The 21,797-nt window shown below is 35.7% G+C and overlaps 2 protein-coding genes across 2 annotated transcripts in view; one reads left to right on the top strand and one right to left on the bottom strand.

Moving 5' to 3' along the window:
- The window catches only part of Cenpp (centromere protein P), a 235,634-nt gene that overhangs the window by 29,552 nt on the left and 184,285 nt on the right, over window positions 1-21,797 (top strand). The window contains exon 5 of the mRNA XM_046457747.2: window positions 15,528-15,624. Within this exon, the coding sequence (XP_046313703.1) occupies window positions 15,528-15,624 (97 nt within the window). The remainder of the gene's footprint in view (window positions 1-15,527; window positions 15,625-21,797) is intronic.
- LOC124101645 (large ribosomal subunit protein eL43-like) lies at window positions 10,963-11,241 on the bottom strand. Its single transcript, XM_046457749.1, has one exon. The coding sequence runs from the start codon at window positions 11,239-11,241 to the stop codon at window positions 10,963-10,965; it is 279 nt and encodes a 92-aa protein (XP_046313705.1).

Here is a 21,797-nt window from a genome sequence, read left to right as displayed (position 1 = left end):
GGTTATACTGCAAATACTAGAGTATTTTATTTAAGGAACTTCAGCATCCATAGATTTTGGAATCCATGGGGGTTCTATAACTGATCCTTTGGGACAGTGGTACTTTCAGACTAATAGCTATTTTTTTAAAGTATTAGTCTTGTAAATTATTTAGAAAACAAGTGGAATTACAAACCACTTTTACAATAATAAAAGTGGGTCCTAGCACATGCAAGGCCCTGGGTTCAATCCTCAGCACCATATAAAAATAAATAAATAAAATAAAGGTATTGTGTTCAACTACAACTAAAAAATAAATATTAAAAAAAATCAACTCATATAATTCCCCATATGTTTACCTTTGAGTCCTTATTTCTTCATATGGCTTGAAGTTCTATCTAGTATCTTTTCATTTCATTCTGAAAGTCTCTCAAGCATTATCATGCCAGACAAGTCTAATTGTAATGAACTCCCTCAAATTTTATTTACCTGAGAATGCCTTAATTTTTTTCTCACCTTTGAAAGAGTTTTCAGGCTATAATAAGATACTTAGTTTATAGTTTTTGTTTTTTCTTTAGCATTATGAATATATTGCCTACTGCCTTATAGTCACCAAAGTTTCTGATGAGGACTCTGCTAATAATATTATTAAAATTTCCTTATATATTCTTCTTTCTTACAGCTTTGAAGGTTTGTTCTTAGTCTTTGGCTTTGATAGTTATAATGTGTCCTGGTGTGGATCTCTTTGATTGTACCTTGGAGTTCTTTCGGCTTCTTGGATATTTTCTGTTTGTATCTGTCATCAAACTTGAGGCATTTTCAAATGCATTAATTATTCCTTCAAATATTTTTCCTGCCCCTTTATTCTCTTCTCCTGGGACTCCTGTCATGTGCAAGTTAGTCCTTTTGGTGTTGGTGCACAGCTCTCTTTGGCTGTGTTCACTTTTCTTTTAAATCTTTTTCCTTTCTGTGGCTCAGATAATTTCCATTGTGCTGTCTTTAAGTTCACCAATTCTTTCTTATGCCTGTTCAGTTCTACCTTTAAATCCCTCTAGAGAATTTTCCATTTCAGTTATTGTACTTTTCAGTGCTAGAATTCTTTTTGGTTTCTTTTTAGATATTTATTGATGTTGCCTTTTAATTAATCTTTCATTTTCTTGACTTTCTCCATGTTTTCCTTTAGTTCTTTGAGCATATTTAAATCAGTTCTTTTAGTTTGTCATAGTAGATCTGCTGTCTTCTTTTTAAGGATGGTGTATGTTGATCAATTAATTTTTCCCTTTAAATGGACCATATTTTCCTCTTTCTTTGTGTTCTGTTTTATTTATTTTAAAAGTGCCCACTCCTAACATTAGATTTTTCCCCTTCCCCAGAGGTGGCTTGGTTTTGATTATTTACTTATATGCATTTTTGAAGGCTGTCTCCTGCAAAGGACTATTTTGAGGTATAAATTTAAGGTCTTAGATGTTTTCTGAGCCTGCATCTTTCTTGGGCATACACAATTACTTTCTGATTTTCTCTAGTGCTAGGTAAGCACCTGTACTGCTGAACTATATCCACAGCCCTCAGAGTGTTTTTATACTTGCTCTCATTTTTTGTATTTGTATGTTCCTTCTTCCACATTGAGAAACTTGGCTACCAGCAATATCAATATTTTAGTCATTTGCTTAATCCTACTATTTTTTGTAGTGAAGATCTGCTTGTAATGGATTACTTTAGCCTGTTTTTATTTTAAGTTTTAAAAGTCTTAGTTCATCTTTGTTTTTGAAAGATATATCATATCCTTTGGGTATAGAATATTTGGTTGATAGCTTTTTTTTTTTCCTCCTGAGTACTTTAAAGATATTCATCTGTTGTCTTTTGGCTTTAAGAGTTAGTCTGATGTGTTTCTTCTCTTTGTTCTCCTGTATGGATGAAACTGATTTATCACTTCTTTAAGGATGGTAGTTACATAACTTTCTCCATTTGGCAAAAATCAGTGAATTTTACTGTATCTAAATTTAAAATAAATACATGTGTTTAAAAGAATATTATGTACTTTTGTACTGTATTAGTCTCTTAGAATACAATGATAAATAAGATAGTTTCTGATTTACTATAAATAAAGGAGTAAAACCAGTAATGTGTGGTAATTGATTATGGGAATAGCATCAATAGCTGTAAGGGCACACATAATCCATTCAAGGGAAAGTGAGGATGGTACTAGCCCCAGGTCACCTCAAGAATGCCTTGCATGTGGTTAGTATTCAAACTGTGATTGAATGACTTAGCCAGCAAACCCTTGGCAGGACAAGACTGAGAACAGACTGCATAGACAAGTGAGTGAGATGGCCTTCCACAGTTATTTCTGTGCTTACTAGGTAGCAATGAATAAAAGAAAAACCCCTGTCTTCATAGATTTACGATGTTTATTTTCTAATAGTGGAGATAAGCAATATATGAAAACATGTAAAATAAATAATACATTAAATGTTGATAAATATGGAAAAAAATAAAGTGGGAAAATGGGTGATAAGTATGCACAGGTGAAGCAGAGGTGTCCATCTTTAGATAGTACAGTGACGGAGCCTTGTGAAGAACACAGTGCATGGGTTGGTGCACTATGAAAATGTATCAAATACCGCCTTGTACTATAATCATTAACTGTATATTCTCCTAGCGTAGATTATAAATTTGTGGTTATAAGGACAATGTGCATGTAACATTTAATAGTTCATACATATGTTCATATAACATTTTATTGTTTTTTTGGTGTTTGGGTTTTTTTGTTTGTTTGTTTGGTATTGGGGATTGAACACATCAGGCACTTAACCACTAAGCCACATATAACTAACCTTTTTAATATTTTATTTAGAGAAAGGGTCTTACTGACTTGCTTAGGGCCTCACTAAGTTGCTGAGACTGGTTTTGAACTTGTGATCCTCCTGCCTCAGCCTCCTGAGCCACTGGGATTATAGGCATGCACTACTACCCAGCTAGGTTTTTTTTTCCTTAATCTAATGACCAACACCACCTAGGAACACTATTTTAATCTCTGGAGCTTTTTATCTGCAAAACTAAGAACTGGATAAAATTATTTTGCACTTTCTGCCTCATTCCAAAATTTTATATTTATGAATTAAAGAATATATCTGAGAAATAATGAGACATACTGCAATTGGCATGATAGAAATGTCAGAAGAATGTTCTGTGTTTTATATCTATTACCACATGGAGTGACTGACAATATTTGGGGAATGCTTCTTAGCAAAGCCTCATCGACAAAATACTGTTTACCTGGGCCAACTAAAAGATGGAGTTACTTCATTTTACAGATTGCTTATTGTTTGATATTACTATGGTACACATTCTTAAACTCCTCTAGTAAGTATGTATACTCATTGCTATTTACAAAATACTCAGCTGATTCAGTTATAAAGATTCCTCAAGATTAAATTTTGTGTGCCACATGCTTTCTTCAGTATTTTTTTCAATATATACATATTTTTTTTAGTTGTAGATGGACACAATACCTTTATTTTATTTTTATGTAGTGCTGAGGATTGAACCCAGTGCCTTCCACTTGCAAGGTGAGCACTCTACTACTGAGCTACAATCCTAGCCCATCTTCGGTATTTGTTTTTTAAAAGTGTGTTTTGTTTTTTTTTTCTTTTAAACACAGAAAAGCATAAAAAGTTATAACTGGAAGGGGTTTGGGACAAAATTTCTCAGATTTGTCATTGTACAGGTAAACTGAATGAGTTTTTATATACTCATGCTCATTTTTTCAAACCTCTAAGGATAGGGTCCAAGAGAATCACAGTCCATTTTATGCTTGTACTGGCTTCCCCAAGAATGCTCATGAAGTTACTGTTCTAACCTCTAATAAAGTTACCAAGATTAGCTTCAAAGTAACTTTGAAGGGCCATTTGCTCAATGATCAGGAGCTACACTAAGTGAATCACCTTCATAGACATTAACTGCAGCTGCTGTGAAGACCAATTTTGTGAGGTGTCTCTAAGAAGCAACATAATGAGTTCATCATCTGTTGTAGAACTGTGTGAGGGACCAAATATGGAGATTGGCCCCACTAGTTTATATATTCAGGGATAGTCCTTTCACTATTTATAGGAACCAACAGTTTAAATTAGACATACAATATCTATGTTTATATTTACTGCATGACCAATATTTAAGTCAAGAATAGTGAATAGGAGGAGCCTTTAATAGATTTTATTATTATTTAAATATGTTGAGGCCCACAAAAAAGATTGTCATTTGTGTTAGTTGACTCTCCCTAGCTGTGACAAAATACCTGAGAAGGTGAACTTAAAGGAGGAAAGATTTATTTTGGCCCATGATATCAGAAGTGTCGTCCTGGCCCCATCTCTGTGGACTTGTAGTGAGGTAGAACATCATGGAGGGGAGTGTGTAGTGGAGCAAAACTGCTCACCTAATGATGCCAGGAAGCAGGGTAAGAGAGGAAAGGGACAAGATATACCCTTCAAGGACACCCACTTCCTCCAACTAAGCCCATCTCCTAAAGTTTCCACCACCTCCCAACAGTACCACTCATGTGGGGAACCTCACCTTCAACACGTGAGACTTTGGGGAACATTTCAGATCCAAACATACCACTGAAAATTTGTTAACAGGAAAGGGGGCATACCATACTGGCGGGGGGGGGGGGGCGTGGATTGAGGATCCCTGGGAGGTCAGTCAGTAGGCAGATGGGAAAAGGGAATCTGTAGGCAGGTGTCTTTCTCTTGGTTTCCATGGGAAAGAGACCTGTAAATCAGGTGATTGTCCCTGGACTCTGGATTGTTTGATTTATGTTTGAGAAGCATGCTCCAGGGCAGGATTTTCAACTGTTTCTCAGGATTGGCTAACCTTTAGAAAGGTATTTACTCCAGGGTCAGCAAGACTCCAGATGTCAAAATCAGAATACAGTAAAAAAACAAGGTTAATATGGAATCCTGCCTCCCAACGCCTTTTTTTAAATCCAAGTTGGTAGAAATGGAAGAATAAATACCTTAAAAAATTCTCTCCTCCATAAAAGCAATGGGGAAACTGGCAAAAGCTGTCAGAATCAGTGTTTTCAGAACACTTGAAATTAACCAAATACTTGTAGTAACACAGAAAGCATTTATTCAGAAGATGGAAGCATCTTGGTAAGAAGAATGAACTTTGTGGCATTTAAAATGCCCTATTCCTCTCTCTCTCCCTTTCCAGTCCACATTAACCTTGAAAAGCAAAATTCCATAATCACAATGATAACCAGCAGTCTGGCAGACACGAGAGGGAACATAATGGGTTAAGTTCCTTGGAAACCTCATATTTCCAGTGAACTGTCATTGATGACCTGTCCCTTGGTCCTTTGAATAATCTCATTTGACTATCTTTGATCTGACTCAGAACTCACCAAGTGTCAAAAACCTTTTTTACCTAGGAACATCTGATGAAAATAATTGGGAGTAACTTTTAAAACTTCTTGTCTGCCTGAGGAAGTAGATAGTAGTTGAGATAAATAGCAGGTTTATCAAAAAAGAATAAAAGGAAAAACTGGAGGATGAGATGGCTGTGAGAGCTGTTCAAAGCTCTGACATGTTCTTAGGAATCTAGAGGGTCCTGCTTATATGTAGGGTTGTACTCATGCCCAGGGCTGTATGGCTGCTCAGGAAAGACCTGAGATGGCTCCAAGTTCTTGCTACTGGCTGACCATAACCCTCTGCCAAAAAAAAAAGTGAAGGCTAAAACCGAATGTTTACTTATTTTATTGATTATTGAAGTGTGTATTAACAAACACACTCAGAGGTCCTTGGTAAAGACCAAGAGACAATGGTTGTAGATATTCAAGTAAATCTCTGAATACAGTAGTACTCCCCTTTTCTACAGAGGATATTTTCCATAATACTCTGTGGATGCCTCAAATCATGGTTGTACCTAACCCAGTATATAAAATCATCCCTTGGTGCCATACAGCTTGATTCTAAGATCTCACACAGGTGTTAAAGTCCCTTATATAAAATGGTATAGTATTTTCATATAACCTACACACATTCTCCCATATACTTTAAATCATCTCTACATTACATATAATACCTAAAATAATGTGATGCTTTGTAAATAGTTGTTCTGTGTTATTTAAGGAATAATAATAAGAAAAGTCTGTACGTGGTCAGAATATATGTAGTTTTTTTCAGATATTTTTGGTGCACCATCAAGTAAATCTGTGGATGTTGACCCCACTGATGTGGAATGTTTACTATACTATGTATTTTCCTGTATGTAAGACCTATGATAAAGTTTAATTTATAAATTAGTCATAATAAGATATTAATAACTGTAACACAGTAAAACAATTGTAACAATCTAGTATAGCAACCATTTTGTGAATGTATTCTCTAAAATATTGGTTAATTTTTCTTTTACCACTGTGGACTTTCCTTGTTGTTGTAGTTTTATGCACAACAGCTAAAGTAGCATGAATTTCTTTTTTTTTTTTTTAATTTCATGGATAGAAGATTTATTATTATACATCTTAGCAACTTCAGCACACAATTTATTTTCTTTCCTCATTAAGTGGAGAAGTTTCACCTTTTCTCTCATAGAAAGCATGTTATGGCTTCCTGTTGGCATAGCTGTTTTGCCAGCATCACTGTTGCACTTTGGAGTTAGTAAGGGTTACTTAACACTGGCATTGTGGTATTGGATAATCTGATAATTGAAATGGCTACTACGTGACTATGGGTGGGTTGTGTGTGTGTGTGTATATATATATATATATATATATATATATACAGCACTTGACAAAAGGGTGATTTATATCCTGAGCAGGGTGGATCAGACCATTGCAAGATTTTAAGGGAACATAATTTAAAACTTACTAATTATTTATTTCTGGAATTTTCCACTTGATATTTTTGGGTCACAGTTGACTTTGGGTAGCTATAACTACTAGAAGTGAAACTAAGGATAAGAAGGACCTCTCTGTTAGCTGATTACTTAATTTGCAACACACAACAAAAAATACAGACTTTACAGATTAGCTTAGAAAAGCCATTAAACAAACAAAAAATGCAATAACATTCTCTGGGGAGGTGGGAATACAGTTTTCAGAATTGCTACACTGTATTATTTAAAAATTTAAATTTTCAACAAAAGTTACAGGCAAAAAAAAATTATAACAAAGGATGGCACACAGGAGGAAAAAACATCAATAGATGCTGCCTTGAGGAAGCCGATGTTCAGATTTCAATCAGCTCAAAGAGCTAAGAAAACCATATGAATGATGTCTGTGGCAACAAATTACCTTAGTCTTCTTCGCGTGAGAATATGTTTATTTGCATCACCTATGGAAAGTTTCCCTGGAAATGAGAATTCTAGTTTGATAGTTATTTTATTTTGGCTCCTGAAATGTGTGCCACTTGCTTCTGGCTTCCATAGTTCTTGATGAGAAATCCACAAGTAAGTCATTGTTCCCTTTTATTTGGAATTCCTCATTTCTTTCTGCTTACTCTCAAGAACTTTTCTTTGCCCTCAGTTTTCAGATATTCAGCCATGATTTGTCAGGGCTTAGAAATCTTTGATTTTATTCTGTTTGGGGGGGGGGGTAAAATTTGGGAAGTATTCAGCCATTCTTTCTTTCTTTTTTGGTACCAGGGATTAAACCCAGAGGCACTTAACCGCTGAGCTACATCCCCAGCCCTCAGTCCTTATTTCTTAAAATATATTTTCAGCCTCAAGCCTTTTCTCTCCTTTTGAGGCTCCTATGACAAGAAGCTTAAAATTTTTATTATTATCCAACAACTCTCTGAAGATATCTTCACTTTTTCCTACAGTCTTTCTCTCTTGGTATTGAATAGTTTCTATATTCAATATAAATCTTCCAACTATGAACATACATAAATATATTTCCTTTTATTTAGACCCACTTTATTTCAACAGTGTTCTTATTTTTCAGTGCATGTTATCTTTTGTACCTTCTTGGGAAATTTATTCTTGAATATTTTATTCCTTTTGATGATAGTATAAATGGCATTTTATTTTCACATTGTTAATTGCATAGGAATGTAAATGATTATTGATGCTTGGTCTTATATTCTGCAACTTTTAAATATGTTTTTATTTTATTTTTTATTTATTCTTTGTTACTGGGGGTTGAACCCAGGGACACTTAACTACCTAGCCACATCCCTAGCCCTTTTTTATTTTTGAGATTGGGGCTTGCTAAATTGATTAGGCTGCCTTTGAACTTGTAATCCTCCTGTATCAGCCTCCCGAACTGCTGGGATTATAGGTGTATGCCACCATGCCCAGTTTTTTAATTTTTAATTGTACACTTTTTTATGAGGTACATCAGATTAGGGTAACTGGCATTTCTATCATCTCAGAAATTTATTATTCTTTTTTATTAGGAACATTGAAAATTTTTCATGCTAGCTATTTTTAAACAATTGTTTTTTTTGTTTTTTGTTTTTTTTTTTACTTTTATTTTATTTATTTATTTATTTTTATGTGGTGCTGAGGCTCAAACCCCATGCTAGGCGAGTGCTCTACCGCTGAGCTATAACCCCAGCCCCTAAACAATTGTTTTTTTTTTTTATCAATCATAATTATCCTACTGTGCTATGGAACATTAGAAGTTATTTCTCCTGGGAAATGGGGATGTGGCTCAGTGGTAGAGGGCTTGTCTAGCATGTACAAGACCCAGAACCATTAAAAAAAAAAAAAAGTTATATCTCCTATTAAACTTTGCCTCTGTGCCCTAATAATCATCCTCTCTGTAACCCTCTCTCCCATATCCTTCTCAGGCTTTGGTAACCAGTATTTTATTCTGTTTCTACGAGATCAATTTTTTAGCTTCAACATGTGAGAACATGCAGTGTCTCTTTTTGTACCTGCCTTTTTTTCTCTTATCATAATGTGATTCAGTTCCAGACATACTGTTACAGATAACAGAATGAATAAAAATCGAATTTTCATAACTAATATTTCATTTTGTGTGTGTGTGTGTGTGTGTACATACAACACACCACATTTTAAAGAAAATTCATTCATCCATTGATGAATTTCTCTGGATCTTGGCTATTTTGAATAGTGCGGCAATGACAAGCATGGTGGTACACGTCTGTAATCCCAATGGCTCAAGAGGCAGAGGCAGGAGGATCACATGTTCAAAGCCAGCTTTAGCAACTTAGCAAGGGTGTAAGTGAAATAAACGTATGAATAAAAAAGGGGCTGGGATATTGCTCAGTGACTAAATGCCCTTGGGTTTAATCCCTAGTAAAAAAAAAAAAAAAGTGCAGCAATAAAGATGCAAGTATGGATTCTTTGACATATGATTTTATTTCTTTTGGGTATATGCCCATGTTGGAAAAACAAATTGCCTATTTTCCTTTGGTTTCTCACCATAATTAACACAGAAGACTTCTATAACTTCAGAAGATGTGGGATTTCTCACTACAAGCAAACAAGCATTACAGCAACAGCTGGATATCCTCAAATTTAATTCTGGTACTATTTGGAGATAGCATCAGATCCCACAGGTTGAGGGCTCAGTCCCCAAGACTGCTTCCCACTTTAAATGCTTTTCCAAAACCTAGGTTGTTTCACCTGTGCCTCTGACCTATTGGCTGTAAATCAAGGTTTTCACAAGCCTCCTCCTTGGGTTCAGTTAATTTGCTTGAGGCACTTACAGACCTCAAGAGAAATATATACTTATTTACTGGCTTATTACAAAGACTTTTACAAAAGAGAGTTGAGGGGATTCACAGGGCAGGGTACTAGAGAAGGGGCTTGGAGCTTCCGTGTCCTCTTCTCTGTGTGCCACTCTCCAGGCACCTACACATTTTTAGCTGTCTGAAAACTCTCTAGAACCCTATCATTTTGGATTTTATAGTGGAGAATTAATTTCATAGGCTTGACTAAATAATTGGCCATTGGTAATCAACTCAACTTTCAGCTACTCTCCTTCCTGGAGGTTGAAGGTAGAGCTGCAAGTCCCACCCTCTAACCCTGTCTTGGTCACACCATTCATGTGATCATACATGTACTTGGGGTAATGATGCCGGTCTTATTCCACCATCTTTCCTATCCCCATGCCCCCTTCCCACTCCTCCCTCCCCTTTGGCCAATCCAAAGTTCCTCCATTCATCCCATGCTCCCCACTGCCCCATTATGGATTAGCATCCACTTATCAGAGAAAACATTTGGCCTTCGCTTTTTTGGGATTGGCTTAGTTCGCTTAGCATGATATTCTCTAACTCCATCCATTTACCTGCAAATGCCATAATTTTTTATTCTCTCTTATTACTGAGTAATATTCCATTGTGTGTATATACCACAGTTTCTTTATCCATTCACCTATTGAAGGGCATCTAGGTTGGTTCCACAGTTTGGCTATTATGAATTGAATGCTGTAAATATTGATGTGGCTGCATCACTGTAGTATGCTGTTTTTAAGTCCTTTGGGTATAGACCAAGGAGTTGGATAGCTGGATCAAATGGTGATTCCATTAGAAGTTTTCTGAGGCATCTCCATACTGCTTTCCAGATTGGTTGTACCAATTTGCAGTCCCACCAGCAGTGTATGAGTGTACCTTTCCCCCCACATCCTCACCAACACTTACTGTTGCTTGTATTCTTTTTTTATGTATATCCTTTGTATATTTTACCACATTTCACCTTTAAAACAAATTTTGTACTATATGTCAACATATCTCTGAGTCATTGAACAGTGGTTTAAAAAAACAAAACAACAACAAAAAAAAGCTAAGTATATACCTAAGCTGTAAGACTTAGTTTCATGCCATTATCATCTGACTAATGGGCGAAAAACACCTGAATTACAATAACCCATCTCAGCAAAATTTTCCAATTCAAATGAGAAGGGCTTCAATTTACAAATCTCTTTTGAAAGGGCAATATTAATGCAATTCACATCAGAACATCCAGTGAATATAATTTACAACAAGCCACAATTTTGCTATATGGTAGAACTTTCTACTGGTCTTTCAGTTCCTTCAGCCTTCTGGTTGCAGACTTGACTGTGACAGCAGAAGTGATGTTGTAGGTCCAAGCACCACCAACCACTGTTTTTATGCAGAAACCACAGTGACAGATCCCCACAACCCATCTCTTCATCTTGGTTTTGCCACAGAAGGAACAAGTATACTTGGCGTGCCGACTGATTTCAATTTTCTTCACCATTTTCCGGAGGGAGGCACCGTAGCAGGTCCCATATTTACCGACGATTCCGAATTTCTGAGTGTGTTTAGCCATGTCACCGTGACTTAGTCCCGAGACTGAAGAGCTGTTGCTTGTGTTCTTGATGAATGTCCTTCTGACTGGGAGGAGATGAAATCTTAGAGTAGTTTTGATTTGCATTTCTCTAATTACTAGAGATGTTGAACACTTTTTCATATACTTGTTGATCTATTGTATATCTTCTTCTGAGAAGTGTCTGTTCAGGTCCTTAGCTCATTTATTGATTGGGTTGTTTTTTTGGTGTTAAGTTTTTTGAGTTCTTTATATATCCTGGAGATTAGTGCTCTATCTGATGTATGTGTGGTAAAAATTTGCTCCCATACCGTAGGCTGTCTCTTCACCTCATTGATTATTTCTTTTTGCTGAGAAGAAGCTTTTTAATTTGAATTCATCCCATTTATTGATTCTTGATTTTTATTTCTTGTGCTTTAGGAGTCTTGTTAAGTCAGGACCTAATCTGACATGATAAAGATTTGGACCTACTTTTTCTTCTATTAGGCATAGGTTCTCTGGTCTAATTCCCAGGTCCTTGATCCACTTTGAGTTGAGTTTCGTGCATGGTGAGAGATAGGGGTTTAGTTTCATTTTGCTGCATATGGACTTCCAGTTTTCCCAGCACCATTTGTTGAAGAGGCTCTCTTTTGTCCAGTGTGTGTTTTTGGCACCTTTGTCTAGTTGACCATTATTTCTTGAGATTGCTTTGAGATCTTTTCTTTCTTAGCTCTCCTTCTGTGAACTCTGTTATATGTATTTTGGTATTCTTTTTGGTGCCCCCCAAATCTCTTAGGCTTGTTTATTTTCTTTATTCTTTTCTTGAGCTGGATAACTTGAGCTATGGTAATTTTAACCTCTTTTTTTTTTTGTATCAGGAATTAAACCAAGGGGTGTTCAACCACTGAGCCACATCCATAGCCCTTTTTATTCTTTATTTTGAATTTTGAGACTAGGTCTTCCTAAGTTGCTGAGGCTGGCCTCAAAACTGCAATTCTCCTGCCTCAGCCTTCTAAGCTGCTGGGATTAGAGGCATGCACCACTCCACCCACTGATAATTTTAAACTATTTTACTTGACCTATGTTTATTGTGCTGAATCTTATGACTATCTATATCCACTATTGAAGCTCTTTAGTGGGTTTTAAATTTTTGTTATTATACTTTTCAATTCTAAAATGTCTATTTTTTTTCCTTATTATTTCTCTCTATATATTGTTTCCTTTTCACTGATGTTACACATTATTATTTTGGTTTCTGGGAGTTCTTTAAACATATTTAAGATAGTTATTTAGAACATCTTTGCTAGTGATTCCAATTTATGTTATCTTAGCAAAAGTTTCTATTAATTTGTTTTTTCTGTCAGTGGGCCATGCTTTCTTAATTATTTGCATGCTTAGTTTTTCTTATTGTTGAGTAGTGGAAATTTTTAATATTACGATGTGCAAAAAGGAAAAAAATTTGAACACGTGTAATCTCTCATCTTTGCATTTGATTCTATGTTGGAACACTGGTTCATTGCTTACCCAGGATTCTCAGTGTTCTGCCTTAGCCTAGTCCTTACCTTAAGGATCAGCCAGAGGTGAAGGCTTATGGTTTTCCCAGGTCTCTTCTGAGCATGCATCCTGCCCCAGGCGTTCATGTAACTTTCAAGTTTCCTGGTTTACTTGGGCTCTTTTCAGAGTCCTTGTTCCTCAAAGATGCTCACTCCCACTCTTTTCCTACCTTGTTTTTTGACATATCTGTTGTTTGCATCCACCGTTATTTTGTTCTGGGTAGTGAAAACTTATTCATTTACCCTTCTGTATTTTTTAGAAATTTCTTGTGCTTATACAGACCTCTTAAGTTAGTCCTTAGAGAACCCACAGACAAGTCAAAAAAGACCAACAGTTCCTTGGGAATATGGTCCCTTTTATGGTTATCAATTCAGGATCTCACATCAGTAAAGTGGCACACTATCTTCAAGACTGCAAGGTGGGAGTTGTGGAAAGGGCAAGTTAAAATGCTACAAAGCTGTCCTACCCTGTTTCCATTGCTCTTTTCCTGGTTAGGTGTTTTCTTGGTTGCAGTAAACTTTCTGCTCTCTGCCTGAGTTCTAGTTCTGACAGCCATGCTGTGGATTTTATATTTCTGGGGTGGAATGGCCTTTAATGCTCTCTACTTTGTTTGCCATTTTGGCTGTTGTCCTTATCAATGCATGTTATTCAAAAACATGTTGTGGCCCACTTTCATGGTATGAAGTTCAAATGTCTTGTTTTTGTCTGTTAACTCATATACTGCCTTGGGGCTGATGAGGATGCTGGGTGATACTCTGCACCATAGATCAGTACTCAGTAGTTTTGCTTTGTAGATTCTGGTTGGTTTTGTGTATGAGACAAATGTAGTCATTCCAGGACTTCATTAAAACAGGTAAAGGATCCCTTTCTTTAGGTTCCTCCTGATTCTGGCCCTTCTCTGCTTAGTGTAGAGTGAGGAAAAGTGGCAGAGCACCCCCTCTGTGCAGCATGTCACAAGTATACTTTGGGCTATAGGAATGGCACCCTTTCTTTGCTCATATTTGCTCGGTGTTAGATTTCTTGGATGTCAGGTGGGGGCTGACTGACTCAGTTTCCTTCACAGTCTCCTCAGCTCAGCACCCAATTGGGAAGGGAAGGAACTGCTCAACATGCTTTTGCTTATTGCTGACAGAGCCAGTTGACAGGCTTCATGCCCCACTCAGTGTTTGATTGGGAGCCAAAGGAATGCAGTATTAGGGTTCCATTCTGCAGTGCCCCCCTCTGCTGGCTAAAGGGAGTGGTCTTTCCCTAACTTCTTGTGGTTGTAGTTTTATCTGCACCCTTTGGTAGTTCTGGGTTACAGGCAGCTCAAGTATCCAAACTGGTATATATAGGAGGCAAAAATAAACTCCAAGGAATTCATCATCAGGTCTTTCTTAGATTCCAGAATACTACCAATTCTGCTTTTTTTCTGCCAAAATTTCAGATCTTCTCATGTTTGCTTTCTCTGTGTGTCCAGTGTTTTCAGTTACAGTTAATGGGAGCTTTTCAGTTGATGTGCTTATTCCATTATAGCTTGAGCAGGAACTCGATTCCAACAACCATTTATTTAGTGAATGAATAAATTGAACTAACAGATTTTGGCCCCAACTTGCTCATAGTTTATGTGGCTGACAGTGTTACAATAGATAAAGTATTAGGTGAATTAAGACAGATTTCTATGGGAGCTCATAGGGAAAGAAATGAAATTATTTATAGCTATTAGGGAATAGGATATGTGTTGCAGGAATTATGCAGTATAGTTTAGTTGTGACACTTATGGTTATGGGCAAGGTCCCCCACAAGACTGCCTCCTTTTAGACCCCAGCTCCAAGTTTTAGGGTCCACCTGCATTAATAACTGATAGGCTATGAATTCAGGAGTTCCTGTTAGGCCCCTGGGTTCAATAGTTGCTAAAACCATGAGGAGCTTGCTGAAAACACTATGCTCATAATTACCATTTTATTATTAAGGTTAAAATTTAGAAACAACCAAATGGAAGCAGTACATACATAGCTGGTGGCTGTGAGAGGAAGGGCAAGGGGCTGGGGATAGACATCTTTCTTGTAGAATCTAGCATATCACCCTCCCAGCAAATCAAAATGTTCCCCAGTCAGGAGGTTCCACTGAGCTCCTAGGTTCAGAGTTTTTATTTGGGTTTACATAGGCATGATTGATTAAATTATTGGCCATGTGATTGAGCTCACTCGTCAGTACTCTTTCTTCCTGGAGGTCTCGCTAGTCCAGGTCCATCCCTTTACTAATGTGGCTAAACTGTGCCCTAAACTGGCACATAAATATTTTTTTTTTTCGTACTGGGGATTGAACCCAGGGTCACTTTACTACTGAGCTACATCTGCAGCCCTTTTTATATTTTGAGACAAAGTCTCCCTAAATTGTGGAGACTGTCCTCAAGCTTGCAATCCTCCTTCCTCAGCCTCCTGAGTTGTTGGGATTAGAAGTATGCACCACTGCACCCAGCCCAACATAAATTCTTAACTATTCCTTATTGTACCATATTCATCAAATAAGATTTCTTGGATAATATGGCATTTGAAAGATTGATAGGACTTAAACATTTGGAAAGGGCATTTCAGTCTGAGATAGTAGCAATCATAAAGTGAAAAACATGCATAAGTTCAAGGTTTAGTATGTAGAAGTATATCCAGTACTTTTTTAGTGTTAGCATAGAACATAAAAAGGAAGAATAAGAAGTAAAGCTAGATTTGGTCTATCATTTAATAGTATTTATTAATCATACTCTCTTATTTCTACAGAGCTGAAGAAAAAAGAGATTTATTCATGTTCTTCCGAAGCCTACATTTTTTTGTGGAGTGGTACAAGTGTCGTAAGCGCACATTTAAACATTTCAAGGTAAAGTTTAAAGTCTTTGAATTTAAACATATATGGAAAATGAAACTGGTTGTAAATTTGGAGATTCAGTCATAGCATAGTTTTCTCAAAGTTTTCAAAGAAGAGAAAATATTTCCATTGACTTCAGGAATTTGCAGTTCTTTGTAATAAATTGAGAAGAAGCTTCAGTATAAACTAGTGACTAATTTATATTGTGGGTTGTTTTGAAAGAAATAGAGTAAAATTTTAATGTATTTTAAGATGTACATTTTGAAAAATCAGTCTTTCAAGGGTACTTGAAATAAAATAATAAATTCTACTAAAAAATACAGTCAGAGCAGGCTTGTCATGAAGTACTATAATCTTAACTTCCTGATCCAGACTGTATTTTGAACCTCTTAATTCTTGCACATTTTTAGTTTAAATATTGAAGTCTGTTTTGTGAAGTAATGCGTCTTTGGGCTGGTGGAGAGACTTTAAAGCACTTGTTTTTATTTGTTTTGTGGGTGTAACCAGAATTGTTTGGCTGTTCAGTAATCATTCAGGTCTTTCTTAGCTTGATGGTATCACATTATTGACAGCGGTGAATCATACAAAAACCACCTGTGAAAGAGTCAACATAAAATTTTAAGGTTCATGTTCCTTTTAAAAAGCCTAATGGTCATGACTGTTGTTTTTAAGATTGATACTAACTCCTCTTTATTTTGGGCTCTATTCCTTTTTTACTATTATTATAAGATTTATTCTCTTTGGCATAGCTAATAAAATTTGTCAGGCAGAGGATTTTCTTCAGAATGAAACATGGTCATTTCCCATACTATGGTTCCTTGAGGTGTTTTCATGATTTTGTTATATTTTCTTATATGTAGTCTTGTGCCAGGACAATTAAATATCTGTGTTTCACAACTGGTAAAATATAATGACTGGGAGATTTGCTGGCAGTTGAGGTAGTGAATGAGTCACCCAGTATTGCTGTTTTATTATGCTCCGGAGTGGCTGATGGTAACTGTGAGCTGTGGTCCCCGTTTCCTAAGCTGTTTTGACTCTAGCTGCTCTCCAGGCAAGTGAAGAAGTATGATTGGTATGTTGTTTCTATGGAGGATAGAGCACTCCATGAGCTGGCTTTTGCTGGTGATAATATAACTAGGATTGAAAAAAGCATTGATTTTTTTTTTTTTTCTACAGCCATCACCATTAATCTTCTCTGTATATTTTGCATTATTCAAAACTGAAACTCTGTACCCATCAGTTCCCATTCCCTCCTTGCCCCAGCCCCTGGTAACCAGTTTTATGTTTTCTGGTTCTGTGAATTTGAGTATTCCAGGTACCTCATACAAGAGGAGTTGACTTTTTGTCTGGATTAGTTCACATCATCGTTTATCAATGTTGCAGCATGTTTCAGGTTTCCTTTTTAAGGCTTAATATTTCTTGTGTGGATGTATCACGTTTTGCTTATCCATTTGTGTGTGGATGGGCACCTGGGTTGTTTCCATGTTTTGGCTGTTAGAATAATGTGGCTCTGAACATAGATGTACCAATATCTCTTCAAATGTCCCTGCCCAGAATTCTTTTAAGTATTTATCTGGACATGGAATTGCTGAATCATAGGATAGTTCTAAGTTGAATTTTTGGACGAATCACAAACTGGTTTCCATAGCAGCTCTGCCATTTTACATCCTATTAACCAATATAAGGGTTCTACTTTCTCCAAAACCTCTCCAACACTTGGTATTTTCTGTTTTTTTTTTTTTGTTTGTTTGTTTGTTTGATTTTTTGTTTTGTTTTGTTAATAGTCTAATAGGTATGTAGTGATATCTCATTGTGGTTTTGATTTGCCTCTTCCTAGTAGATTAGCAATGCTAATGTCTTTTCTTGTGCTTCTTAGCCATTAGTATATTTAATGGGTAAGTTCTTTTTCCATTTTTGAATTAGGATTTTTTTGTTGTTGTTGAATTGTAAAGTTTCATATATATATATATATATATATGGTAGAAATTGGTTTCTCATATATATGTATATATATATATATGTAGTTTCTTTCTCTGGATGAAGACAGTGTCTTTCTTTTTTAAAAAATTTGTTTTAATTAGTTATACATAACAATAGAATGCATTTATATACTTTGATATATCATACATAGGTGAAGTATAATTTCTCATTTTTCTGATTGTACATGTTGTAGAATCACATCAGTCATGCAGTCATACATATACATAAGTTAATAATGTCTGTACCATTCTACTATTCTTCCTATCCATGTATCCCCTTCCTCCCCTTCTTTCACTCCCCTCTACCTAATCTAAGTTAATTCTGTTCTTCTCTAGTACCCCTCCCCCCCCATTTATTGTGAATTAGCATCTGCATATCAGAGAAAACATTTGGCCTTTGGTCTTTTGGGATTGGTTTATTTCACTTAGCATGATATTCTCCAACTCCATCCATTTACCAGCAAATGCCATAATTTCATTCTTCTTTATGGCTCAGTAATAGTATTCCATTGAATATATATACCACATTTTCCTTATCCATTCTTCTATTGAAGGACATTTAAGTTGGCTCCATAGTTTAGGTATTATGAATTGAGCTGGAATAAACATTGATGTGGCTACGTCACTGTAGTATGCTGATTGTTAAGTCCTTTGGGTATGGTATAGACCAAGGAGCGTTAATGCACAGAAATTTTTAATTTTCATAAAAAACTGTTTCTCACATGTTTCTTTATGGCCTGTGTTTTTTGTGTCCTATTCAATAAACTATTACTATATTAATTGTCATAAAGATTTATTTCTGTTTTCTTTTCAAAATTTAATAATTTAGCTCTGAAGGCTATGTATTTGATTTTTTTGTTTTTTGATATTTTTTTTGTTGTTGTTGTTTATATGTTTGTTTGTGGTACCAGGAATTGAACCCAGGGGCACTTAACCACTGAGACACATCTCTGCTCTTTTTATTTATTTATTGAACTGTCCATACTTCAATTCTTTTTCTATTTTTAGTTGTAGACAGATACATTGCCTTTATTTATTTATTTATTTATTTATTTATGTGGTGCTAAGGCTTGAACCCAGTGCCTTATACAAGCTAGGCAAGTGCTCTACCACTGAGCTACAACCCCAGCCCCTCTTTTTATTTTTTATTTTGAGACAAGGTCTTACTAAGTTGCTTAGGGCCTTACTAAGTTGCTGAGGCCGGCTTTGAACTTGTATTTCTCCTAAAATCTTTGCCACTTCCACCTCAGATAGAGCAATAATCTTCAGGATATATAAAAAACTCAAAAAAAGTTAACACCAGAAAAACAAATAACCCAATCAATAAATGGGCAAAGGAACTGAATAGATGCTTCACAGCAAAAGAAATACAATCGGTCAACAAATATATAAAAAAAAATGTTCAAATCTCTAACAAGTAGACAAATGCAAATCAAAACTACACTGAGATTTCATCTTACTCCAGTCAGAGTGGCAATTATCAAGAATACAAATAACAGTAAATGTTGGTGAGGATGTGGGGGAAAAGGTACACTCATATATTGCTGGTGGGACTGCAAACTGGTGCAACCACTCGGGAAAGAAGCATGGAGATTCCTCAGAAAACTTGGAATGAAACCATAGTTTGACCCAGTTATCCCAAAGGAATTAAAATCAGCATACTGCAGTGGCACAGCCACATTAATGTTTTTAGCAGCTCAATTCACAATAGCTAAGCCAGGGAACCAATCTAGGTACCTGTCAACAGATAAATGGATAAAGAGAATGTGGTACGTATACACAGTGGAACGTTACTTAGCCATAACGAAGAATGAAATTATGGCCTCTATAGTTAAATGGATGGAACCGGAGACTTATCATGCTAGGTGAAATAAATCAATCTTAAAAAAACCAAAGGCCGAATGTTCTCTCTGATATTGTGGATGGTAACACACAATAAGGGTTGGGGGGAGAATAGAGGTACTTTGGTTTAGACAAAAGGGAATAAAGGGAAGGGAGAAGGTATGGGAATAGGAAAGACAGTGGATGAATTGGACATAAGTTTCTTATGTTAGTATATGAATACATGACCATTGTAACTCCCCATCATGTACAACCACAGAATGGGAAGTTATACATTTATGTATAATATGTCAAAATATTCTACTGTTATGTATAACTAAAAAGAACACCAGAAAAAATTAAAAAAAAAAAAAAAAAAAAAGGAAGCAGCAGAGCCAAGATTTGATTCCAAGTAGTCTCCTGGCTCTGAAGTCCATGACATCCTGCCCAGTGTTTACCAGTCATTCTATTTTAATGTTTTATATCTCTATATAACAAATAAAATGATCTGTGTAATGAACATGTGATTCTTTTCATTGCATCTGAAGACTCAATCTTTATCATCCCACATGATTTTGCACAATGCCTGCTTTTGTAACGATTTTTTGTATTGGCAATGTTTATAGCAGCACAACTCACAATAGCTAACCTACTAGGTTAGTTTCCCTTCAACAGATGAAGAAAATGTGGTGTGTATACACAGTGGAATATTACTCAACCTTAAAAACGATTTTTATTGGTAAATGGATGGCCCTGTAAACTATCATACTAAGTGAAATAAGCCAATCCCAAGATCCAAAGATCATGTGTTCTCTCTGATATGTGTATATAACAACACAATAAGTGGAGGAGGGGAAGAATAAAATTCAGTGAATTAGACAAAGGAGAATGAAGGCAAGGGAGTTGGGATGGGAAAAGAAAAGACAGTGGAATGAGTTGGACATAACTTTCCTATGTTCACATATGAATACACCTCTAGGGAAACTCCACATCATGTACAATCTCAAGAATGGTATCCTAATTAGAATAAGTTATACTCCATATATGTATAATCTGTCAAAATATACTCTACTGTCATATATATTTAAAAAGTACAAATTAAGTAAATAAATAAATAGAATGAACTTGAGATCCTCCTGCCTCAGCCTCCAGAACCACTAGTATTACAAGCATGTGTCACTGCACTAAGTTTGGATTAAGTTTTGTTTGTGGTGTAAGGTAAGGCATTCTTTTGCATGTGAGTATGCAGTTTTCCCAGCAGCTTATGTTGAAGAGACTGTCCTTTCTCCATTGAGTGGTCTTGATACCCCTTTTGAAAATCATTTGACCATATGTTAAGTATTTATTTCTGGACTCATTAGTCTATTTTATTGGTTATATATCTGTATTTATGACAGTATCACATTATTTTGATGACTGTAGCTTATAGTAAGTTTTGAAATTAAGGAAGTGTGAGAATTCCCTTTTTTCTCTTCAATATTCTTTTGTTTGCTTGCAGTCTGTTGAGCTCCCATATGAATTTTAGAGTGAATTTTTCTATTTCTGAAAAAAAAAATTGTGGCCTTCATAGGAATTGCTTTGAATCTGGAGATTGTATTTGTAAGGAGTAAATCATTTTTAATTTTAAGCCTCTTTTCTTATTATCAAGAATGAAACATCTACATAATATAATGGAATCTCATTTTTACTTTATTATTTCTGCTTTTACCTTCTCAGTGGTATAATTTGTATTTTTATTTTAAGGATGTGTAGATGAAGATACAATGTTATATCTTCTTATCTAGAAGTCCCAAAATTATTTGTTTAAGAAAATTCATTAATTAAGATTAACTACAGACTTAATTTTCTTTAATGTGTGATTTATTTCGTGGTGCTTTTCTCAGTATGTTTTATTATGAAAAGAATATAGAAAAAAAATCATTCTTCTGAAAACTAGAAACTTAACACCTCCCTAAACTCAGCCTTTTCACCAAGCCCTTGTTTATTAGGTGTGTATTCCTGGATACAGTTATAGTTTATTTTCATTGATTTATTCATGATTATGATAGTTTAAAGATGGCTATTTTCCAAATAAAATAGAACCCTTCTGTTTGGGTGGATTTTACAATATTTATTGTATGTTTAATTCCAATGTGCTTGATATTGTGCTAGGCTTCTTAGAAGATAAAGTGGTGTCCAGGCTTTTCAGTGAGCATTCAGTCACAGAGAAATGGGGTAAACACACAAAATACCTATGCTCATCAATTACCACAATCAATGAATAAGTTAATAAGCATTATTAGATTAGCAATCGTGGCCTTAAGACATCACAGATGCTTAAATGAAAAAGTTTTATTTTGGCATCTACCTAGACAAATGTGGGAAGGGTCATTCTAGGTAGGGGAA

The sequence above is a fragment of the Marmota monax genome, unplaced genomic scaffold, assembly GCF_021218885.2.
Source record: "Marmota monax isolate L192 unplaced genomic scaffold, Marmota_monax_Labrador192_F-V1.1 WCK01_AAM20220418_F8-fsc00231, whole genome shotgun sequence".
Taxonomy (NCBI): domain Eukaryota; kingdom Metazoa; phylum Chordata; class Mammalia; order Rodentia; family Sciuridae; genus Marmota; species Marmota monax.
The sequence above is the reverse complement of the archived record's forward strand: the minus strand, read 5'-3'. Positions and strand labels throughout refer to the sequence as shown.